This window comes from Stylophora pistillata, chromosome 4 (assembly GCF_964205215.1).
Source record: "Stylophora pistillata chromosome 4, jaStyPist1.2, whole genome shotgun sequence".
Lineage (NCBI taxonomy): Eukaryota > Metazoa > Cnidaria > Anthozoa > Scleractinia > Pocilloporidae > Stylophora > Stylophora pistillata.
In genome coordinates, this window is record NC_142522.1 from 27,611,265 (window position 1) to 27,621,446 (window position 10,182).

The window sequence follows — 10,182 nt, forward strand, 5'->3', positions numbered from 1 at the left end:
TGAGTCATCCTTCTTGTAGAACCTTTAGTGGCTCGCTAAAGAGTCAATCAAAACTGGACTTTTTCGAGTAGTGTGTGAAAAATGAAATACGTCATGAGTTTGTGAGCCTCGAATTAATAAAATAGTATTATTCAATATAACCAATTCTTTCCTTAACCATTCTTTTCGTACCTGACAGCAATTCATCTGAGAAAGATGATAGAGAAGGAATGAGGTTTAAATTCGTCTCTCTCCACGAAGCTAATCTTAGATTATTTTAATTTTGAAATAATTGCAAATCAGTTAGACGCTTGAAGAAGTGTCTTATGCTGAAAGTTCAAGGACGCATGAAATACCAAGACACTTGGAGTCATCCGTTTATAGTTGCTGGCAGAATTCAGTGTGGATGTAAAATCTGTTAATGTCATTGTCACTCTATTACGCCACACGCCGACTGTAAGGTAAGCTTTGAGCTGATGATGATTTTGCTTGCGTTGTAGCTCCCTCCTGTATGATGCTGTTCACAACAGGAACATCTGAGCTGTGAAACATTTCAATTTAAAGTAAAACAGACATCGCACTGATTCACGTTTAGAACTGAAAACTATATCTATCAAGTAGAAAAAACCGTTTTGAAAGCGACAACTGATGTTTTCCTGGGTGTGTCAGTCATTTCAAGAAGGTGAATCAGTGACGACTCTTGCCTTTGCAGTCGGGTTAATTAGCCGCCTTGATTAACCAAGGTTCTGTTTAGACCTCTTCTTCGTCGTTTTGTTAGTGTCAAACTTGGTTCACAAAGGCAATCCATCGAATAACCGAGATGTTTTATCGAGCGAAAGTACGCTACTGATTTCAATTTTCGTCGTCTCCTACCTCGGTTGGGAGGGATTAACTGTTCGTAATTTAGGGTGAACTAGGCGCCATAGTTACCAACCTCAATTACAACTGACTGTCGAAAGTGCAAATTCCTAGTCCTTTGCATATTTGAATTAACATCCAGCTCTGAGTTTCTGTGCCACTGAAACTAGAATCGGATCCTGTGACTTAGGAGCGTGTTAATTCCCGTCAACGATGAATATTCTTTGAGAAAGTTGTTTTTGAAGGCAACAGAAAACTTTATTTCAAAGTATTTCAGTCACACATTCCCGCGTGATGTTTGCCCTCCACGTTAACTAGAGCAGATCTTTAGCGCCCTGGGATTATTAATGGAAAGGCTGAAGCTCAGTTGGAAACGTTGCAGCCTCCTTCACCTTCTTACCATACGAAACTTAGACGTGTGGAGGATGGTGTTTTTTCAGAGATGTTAGCGACTGAGCCAGATGAGATATAGAGGATACTTGGATAGATGTCTATTGATTCTTTTGTATCGGCAAGACTCTTTCAAAATCTTTTGATTACAATAAATTAAAATATTATATGATAATTTTACCCAAAAGTCCTCTATTCCAACATACTTTATTGCTGTTTCAGATAGTTAATTCTAAATTGCACTCGAAATCAATTGATTACCCTAGCAGATATTTAAGCAATAGCAAATTCAAACTTAAAAGGTCACAGAAAAATTTATTTCAAAGTACTTCAGTCATATATTCTCGCGTGATGTTTGCCAACCGTGTTAATTAGAGCGGATCATTAGCGTCCCCGGTTAATGAAGCTGAAAAAGTAATTAAGTTTTCCCTATTGACCTAATGCCTTCTGTTTGATTAACCCCTCTGTTATGAATATTTATTGAAGTTATCACGAGTTATATCTGATCAAAATACAAACTGTGCACAACTGTCCACCAGGAGTTTAGGGGTCAGGTTTTTTTAATCACCCTTCCGTTGTAATCTTGACTTTTTGCGATATTCTCGGTGGGCCAGTTGGAAAATATAGACTGGACTCTGGACTGGACTGGACTGGACTGGATTTTACTTTTTTGTTCAATTGTATTAATTTTAAATGGAGTTAGTATTTTACTAATAATTTTTAAATTTTTAAAAAAATTAAAATTAATCTAAAAAATTACTCGAACGCTCCTCTGCGATAGCGCGTGGCTCGCGCGATATAAATTTTGTTCTGCGTGCAGCCTGCCGGTGAGTGAAATATGCTTTGTTTCCAACCTTGAAAAGTGTTGACAGCTTCAAATCACGGAATAACGAGTTACAGTACCTTGTATGCGAAAAAATAAATAAAAAAAATTGGAGAAAACGCCTGACTGTAGTACATTTTACAGAATAATTCGATGTCAACATTTTACTTTCAAATTCGTCTATTTGGTCATGTCCACGCGAGGCCCGCGCGAGAAAACTTCCGGTATCTGGCGTGCGATTGTCAGTAAAAAAGACGGTTTGTTTTCAGAGGTTCTGTTCTGGGAATATCTGGATTATATAGGTTAATAAAAGGTGTGTTGACAACCGTATTGGCAAGTTTAAGATTAACAATCCGATGAGACACGTAATCTCTCGAGTGCGATTGCCAAGTTATTTCGTTTCTGTTAACTCTGTGTTAAAAATTGAACTGTGGAAGTAGCGGTTTCTCTGACAATGGAGAAGAGAAGGCTAGATCCAAGCGTACATACGCTAGTGTTGTCACTGGAGACAATCAGTCAACTCCGTTGACAAATTCCTGGTGGTTTACTTTTTGGTTGTTGTTGTGTTTTTTTTTTTTTTTATTATTATTTTTTTATTTTAGTGGAGTAACGCCTGATTTGGGTACGTTAGGTATCAATAAAACCGTGCCCTTAAATGTACTTCAGTCAGGCGTTTTCTCCAATTTATTTATTCATTTCTTTCGCATACAAGGTACTGTAACTCGTTATTCCGTGTTTTGAATCTGTCAACACTTTGCAAGGTTGGAAACAAAGCATATTTCACTCACCGGCAGGCTGCACGTAGAACAGAATTTATATCACGTGAGCCACGCGCTATCGCTGAGGAGCGTTCGGGTAGTTTTTTAGATTAATTTTTATTTTTTTAAAAATTTTAAAATAATTACTAAAATATTAACTCCATTTAATATTAATACAATTTAACAAAAAAGTAAAGTCCAGTCCAGTCCACTACTACCAGTCCAGTCTGCTACTTTTCGAGCGCCTCACTCATGGAGCTCCAGCGCCGTATCGGCGTAACTGCAAGAGTTCCCCGTGGCTCGCTAACCGCAAATAAGACCACAAATTTCACTCGCCTTACGGTCTCACGCAATTTTGTTGGTTTTTGAAAAAACTTCCTCGTGCATATTTATTCCAAACTGCACTCGAAATCAATTGATTACCTTTGCAAATATTTAAGCAATAGCAAATTCAATCTTAAATTGTGACCAGTTTTTGGAAATATGGGGACGGAAAAAACGGAGAGATTTTCAATATTCAAATAAAATATTTAATTCTGTTAAAAAAAAAAAAAGATGAAATTTGTATACAATTCGCGACGACATTCCGATCATATTTGGGGCGTTACCACAGACGTATAAATTGAAATGGAGACCAAACGAGCCCAAAGAATCTTGAATACGAGAGTTGATAAAACTGTAATTCTCCGGTTAGAATCATCAAATCCTCAGTAAAACCAGAGTATTATCAAACCATGTCTGATGTCTTCTAAAACGAGTGCAAATTCACCATATTTGCTTGAAAGTATGCTCCTTTTTCACACATTCAAACATCTTTTTTGTCTTAAAGTAAGTTCCTTAGTTTCCAACAAAATTTTCAACAAACCTGACTATTATGTGAATCAAAATTATTGTTTGTTTCCGGTTCAGACGTTGTCAAAAGAAAAAAAAACTGACGGGAACACGGTCGAGTCTGGGCACTACTTCCTACTTCATTATTGCGTGATGCCATACGAGTCGATGTTGTAATTACATGTAAGGAGTTCTCGCAGTTCGCTATCGGTTAACCCCATCCAAGATTGAAAGACACCTTTCTGAACCAGCAAACTAAGTGAGGTGAGAGCTGTTTATTGTTCTTCGATTCAGTGACTAAAATGTGCGCTACACTGTACATGTCGAATTTTTCAACAGGTAAGGCATGCATGGACTTGTCCAGGAGATCTGCCAGTCTTTCCATGATATACATTTCATGAAAACACTTCCAAGAGCGGAATCCATTCGCTAACTGTGGATCGAAATACTGCGATTGATATCCGATATAGCGCATCGTTAAGCAAAGTTGTTTTGATTGTGCTCCAATTTGAGAAATCGTAACGGCCTCACGGGAAGTATCTTTATGACAAGGAAATAGGAGGCAAAAAGGTTGCACGTCCTAGTACTAGATACATTCCACCGAGGATCCGTGTGGCTCAATACAGAGAGAATTCATTATATTAAATGTATTTCGGGTTTCTGAATGTAACCAAATGTATATCAGGATAACATCGAACAACAAACAAGCTTTGAAAGGAAACTTTTTGTGCGGCAAATCATCGGACTGTGCTTTTAAGATTAAAATTTGTAGGCATAAATATAGGACTGATGCACTCAATGTAAAAAAAATCGACGGAAACAGATACAGGCTATTTTGAAACTGGAGGTTTTTAAGCGCGATGCCGGAGTTGGACTTCTTCAAACCAAAGATAAATGATTGTTTGAATATAACGTGACAACCGCATTACGTCAGTAGAATGGCGTCATTTAGGAAGTAGCTCGTATTTCTAGAGAATGTTTGTTTTACATACCATTTTCGACTTGTTTCACCAAGGGATGCTTTCCGAATAAGTTTTCCCAAATAAAAACATCATAAAATTTTCTGAAACAGCAATTTATTGCTCATTGACTAAGACTGAATCAAACGAATAAAAGGTTAATAATAATAATATTAATAATAGTAATAATACAGTATTTATATAGCGCTAGTATCCTCAAAGTTCAAAAGCGCCTAACAAGAGCGACACAATAGTAAATTATAAAGATGCTTTTTTAAAAAGGAAAATTTTAAGTTTGTTTTTAAAAACGGACACTGAGGAGCTGTTCGTAATTTCGGACGGCAAAGTGTTTCAGACTGTGGGGGCAGCTAAAGAAAAAGATCTTGCACCGTATGTCTTCAAATTAAAATGAGGAATCACAAGAAGATGTTTAGATGATGAACGTAGTTGACGAGCTGGAACGTAAGGTGTGAGTAGATCAAGAATGTATGATGGTGCAAGATTGTTAAGAGCTTTGTATGTGATGAGTAGAATTTTAAATGCAATAATAATGTATCGGAAGCCAGTGAAGATTTAACAGAATCGGCGAGAGATGTTCAGGTTTTCTTGCAAAAAGAGAGATGATGGATTAATGGATTTCCTCGCGTAGGATTCAGCTCTACATGAACGCCCACGCGGTTCCGCAGAATTGCACGGTTATTTACAGTCTGGGTCGTGCTGTTCATTTCCTTTTCATTTGCGGTCGTTTCTTAATTTTGGGCAAAAGCTGTTAATCCCAGACGAAAATTTAGTTATCCTCTGTGTATCTAAATCATGTATGAGTGAGCTTCCGTTACATACTTGAACTGAAGCGTTGAATACGTATACGTTCCACTCAGAAAGTGAGTTCCTCAAGCATCACATCAAATCGATTCTCTCCAAGCTAGGGTCTCACTGCACTTTAGCGTTAACAGATACCGCTAAGATTATTCTCGGCAAGAAAGTCAAAGACATCCGCGAAGACATTCGCGAACGTAACGCTTGGCCTGGCTTTTGTCGAATTTCACCTCTGACCTTAAAAATAAGTGATCTCGATTCTAAGAATTTTTTCCCATTATCTAAGTCTGTTTTACTTTTTATTCTTACTCAACTTGAATAGTTTCTGACATTTGTATATTTATAAATCATTGCCTACGTTGTAAACTTCATCAAGCGAATTCAGTTCAGAATGATTCTAACATTGTTTAATCTCTATCTCTTGTGAATTATCTCAAAGACTCATGGGTGATCGGACAGAACTGCTGAACTTTAAAGACTTCCTTCTTTCGCCCGGAAATTATGTAAGAAAAGAAATGATTGGCATTCTTCCTAAGTTGCCGGCCCAGAAGGAGGATATCTTTATTACGTCATATCTACGATCAGGTTTGTTTAAGTATCAGGGGCCTTTACTTTTAACTTGAAGTGAAAATTATTGTAACGCAAAATACGATTTGCTCTGATACATTCAGCCAACTGGGCAGGGGATATGATCTATCTTAATGGTCTGTAGTCATTTGGTTCGTTGTCCTCATTGTGAATACTCTAGGCTTATAAAGGCAGCAAGACATATTCATGCGGCAACAACAACGAAGAGCATGACAGTAACGTTGTACTGAAACAGGCTTCGATTGGGTTTAAGACAAGAAGAGAACGAAATGTCTTGATTATGGAGTGAGCCGAGAAGTAGATCCTCAAATTACGATCATTCCGAATCCAATTCCCAACGTTCCTTTTTCTCGTTAGCCATTTCGTTTTGTACCCTATCCCCAAAAAACACGTTTTTTACAAGATCGCAGGGTGACAAGTTAAGAACGAGGACATACAAACAACAATAACAACAAATGAAAGCCACAACCCCTGAAAACAATTGTCACGACAGGAGTACATGAACTTACACTTATATTTGAGTAAGCTGATCTTCTGGTGTCGGTTTACCTCGCTGTGAGTTGTTGTGTTCATTAGACTTGCGTTATTATTAACACTTTTGAAATCCGTTGAATGATGCACCCAAACGATTAAGCACTGACTCTTCAATGTGTAAGATCACAGAAAATAAGTTTTAATACTAAACATTTGCTTCTCATAGAAAACAATGGGGTTTCTTTGTGCGATGGGTCTTGTTCGTTTTTGAAAATAAAATTGAGTTTCTGGATCCCACACAGAAACTAGGTGTTGCTGGCCATTTGAAAATAGTATAATTGAAAATTACCTAAAAATTGCACAGGTTTCTGTCGAAATTTACCGCAGGTTCGACCTGGACTCAGGAAATCGTGTGGCAGATTCTTCATGATGGTAAAATTGACGAGCGTCGATTGGATGAAAGAGTTCCATTTCTAGAAGGGTTTATTCTGGAAATAAAATCTTTTCCTTACACCGTGACTGATGCAGAGTCCGCCGTGAACATGTTTAACGGCTTCCCCGAGCCTCGTGTATTCAAAACTCACCTTCCCTATTGCTTGGTACCTAAGGGCTTTGATGAAGCTAACAAGCCTCGATACATTTATGTTATGCGCAATCCCAAAGATGTGTTTGTGTCCATGTATCATCACCTCCACAACATGCCTTACTCAGTGGAAATTCCCACGTGGGACGAGGCCTTCAAACGTCTTATCAATGGAAATAGTAAGTAGAGCCCCTTTTTTTGCTGTACATAAACATCTGTGGCAGAAGGCGTCGTATAAACACATTAAAGGCACAACATATACACCTACACTTGCCTAATACAATCTTATAAAAGTATGACATTTATAAATCTTTGAATGGGAAGTGATTTTCATGCAAGCCAACATACCGTAATGGACAAGGCCCAACCCCACGTAAGAATATGATAAAAAGATAATATAAGGACAAAATTAAGACTGCCGAGGTTGACCAGTATTAAGGCATCCATGCCAAGATTGGCGATTCGCAGAGCGCATTCTCATTAGTGACGCAAACCAAAACCTAAACAATCACAACAAGTCATCAAAACAACGGCAAAAATTTCAAAGGAACCGGCGAGAAATGAAGATAAAAAAAAAGACAGACTTTAAGTGACTGATACTGACGCAACTGAGACGAATGGCTTGAACCTTGATGACTGGTTGAGGGGCTGCGGCGAGTTTTCACAATCAATCACCGATAATATCTTGAAAACCAACAACAACAGAAAATAGAAAACTTGTGCGTTCTCAAAAGAACCTTCTCTTTTTCTACGGTGCAGTTCAATATGGTTTGCAGTTTGATCACGTGTTAGGCTGGTGGAAGCAAAGAGACGATCCCAACATTTTGTTTCTTACGTATGAGGACAGAATAAAGGTAAGAAACCGTACTGAACCATTTATGGATCTTGAACCCCAAGTAATCGATTTAAAGCATCCTCCATTAAGCTCCAACGATCGATTTTCTTACTCTTTGTAAGAAATTTATGAAAAATTTGCTGCGGCAGTGATCAATTCCAAAGACCTTGCGCATGGCTCGCTCACGTGAACTCGTCAATCGTTAAAAAATTCATTGCTGTGGTACTAATCAGTAGATACTCGAAATAACATAAGTATGAAAAAATCGTAAGATGGTAAATTCTGCAAGATTTTAAAAATGTTTGATGGTGTGACAATTCTAAGTGATTTTTTCCATACGTTTCTTTAATTTTTGATATTGAAAGTAATATTGCAAATTTTGCACCAAAAAGTTATGAAATTTCATTCATTTAGGATCCAGGAGATGCTGTTGACAAGATTGCAAAGTTCATTGGTAAAGAAATCTCTCCTGCAACACGTGACCTCATCGTCCGACAAACGTCCTTTGACGCCATGAAGAGCTCGAATTACACCAACTTTACTTGGTTTGAAGGAATAAAAGGGGAGGGCTTTATAAGAAAAGGTCAAGTAGGAGGATGGAAAGATTACTTCACTGAAGAACAGAACGAGTTGTTTGACAAAGTCTTTAGTGAAAGAGTAGGAGATCTTGAGACTCTTGCTAAATTAAAAGAATTGCTGTCATTATAGTAACCCGAAAATGAAACAGAAATGCAAATCGAAATTAATCTTGACTGAGCTTGAAGAGTACCTTAAGCTAGAAATTTGATTTGATTTCAAGAATGACGTTTACGATGAAGATAAACCGCTGAAATGAATTGAATTCACCTGTTACTGAGTTGTTCTACTTATTCCCAAATCAAGCCTCTCATAGAAAAGAGGACACATGCAGCGAAAAAACTGCTATTAGAAGAATGCGTATATTTCCCTTTGGGGCACAAAAATAATTCAACTCGAACCTTTTTCGTAAACAGCCGCGACTTTGGAACCACAATCAGGTAGTACTTTCTTTCAAGGCACAAATTTTTTTTTCATGTCCTGTAAGGTCTACGGCAAAAGTGATCGATTTGCATGTTTGTGCAGTGTGTAGTTTTCTCCACTATCAAAATGACCATTAATTGCGATGCTCACGGGGGAGGCTTTGACGTTTTCCAGAAGGCAGGTTCTTTGTCTCATCTTTTGGTATTTTCAGTCGTCCAGGCCGCATTTTCTGCTACAAAATCAATATTACAATTTTAAATTAAAAAAATTATATGGAATACATATCTATTATTTCCAGACTTTTGCTGTATTTTATGTCAAAAAGCAAGAGAATATAAACTATAGTTTGTAGAACATAATTAAGTATCTTCTTGCTTTATATCTTCGAAATCAGTCCACGGATTAAGACCCCCTGGAAATCTCCAGCTAATCTGGCTAATATGAGGTTAAACTGAAATGTCGTGTCTATTTCTGATAATACTGACAGGGGCTCGGTTGAGTCAGGGTACTACCTCTTCACAGTGTCATACTAATGCATGATGCTATATGTATCGGTGTTTTGATGGGTTCTCTAAATAAGAAATCAGCCAACCCTGTGCGAACTAGAGAAAAAGACTTTTTGGTGTCAACACGCGGGGAAAGGTGAGAGCTGTTTAATGCTGTTCTAGCCCTTTCAGTGCCCAAAATATGCTCTACTGAGAACACTTTAGAGAGCGACACACATTCGAGATTACATCTGAGATAAGAAACGCGAAGGCGCAGTTCTTCAAGGAAAAGTTAGCTGAAGTTAAATCTGCAGCGGCTTACTGGAAGTTAATTGCAGATGCGACAAATCCCGTCAGAAGAAATAGAATTGGACCTTTAAAGAGGCAGGATGGAATCCTTGCCGTCAACGACGTAGAAAAGGCTAACCTAATAAATGACTTCTTTGCCAATATCGGCACTAGACTTAGACGAGCCAACAGAAATGCTCCACACCAGGGCGATCGCATCAGTTGCTTAGGGCCCTCTGTGACTGAAATTACCATCTGCGAAGATTTTGTCAGACGTAAATTGAAAGCCATCAATCCAAATAAATCTGCGGGTCCTGATGACATTGCGCCTAAATTATTAAAACTAGCTGAGCCTGCGATTGTCTCTCCATTGGTTGATCTATTCTCAATCAGCGCTCACCTAGGAGAAACCTTTACCGACTAGAAGAAGGCTCGTTTGATTCCAGTGTATAAAAAAGATGGCGAAGCTGACACAAACAGCTATAGACCTATATCGCTTCTTAGTGTTCCAGGCAA

The 10,182-nt window shown here is 38.1% G+C and overlaps 1 protein-coding gene across 2 annotated transcripts; it reads left to right on the top strand.

Moving 5' to 3' along the window:
- The first annotated feature begins 303 nt into the window (after positions 1–303).
- LOC148733151 (sulfotransferase 1C2-like) lies at positions 304–9,192 on the top strand. 2 transcript variants are annotated; one of them, XM_088758106.1, is made up of 5 exons: positions 304–440; positions 5,854–5,999; positions 6,864–7,238; positions 7,819–7,913; positions 8,309–9,192. In XM_088758106.1, exons 2-5 carry the CDS (start codon positions 5,858–5,860, stop codon positions 8,600–8,602), a joined length of 906 nt encoding a protein of 301 aa, XP_088614232.1. In that variant the 5' UTR covers positions 304–440; positions 5,854–5,857; the 3' UTR covers positions 8,603–9,192. The 2 variants fall into 2 exon arrangements, with proteins under 2 accessions (XP_088614232.1, XP_088614231.1); XM_088758105.1 differs by lacking the exon at positions 304–440 and adding an exon at positions 3,728–3,903.
- Positions 9,193–10,182: the final 990 nt, after the last annotated feature.

Excerpts from the sequence above, each read along its gene's own strand:
- LOC148733151 (XM_088758106.1), top strand. The coding sequence starts at position 5,858 with ATGGGTGATCGGACAGAACTGCTGAACTTTAAAGACTTCCTTCTTTCG. Across the intron at positions 7,239-7,818 it reads ACGTCTTATCAATGGAAATA|TTCAATATGGTTTGCAGTTT; the intron begins GTAAGTAGAGCC and ends TCTACGGTGCAG. Across the intron at positions 7,914-8,308 it reads CGTATGAGGACAGAATAAAG|GATCCAGGAGATGCTGTTGA; the intron begins GTAAGAAACCGT and ends TCATTCATTTAG.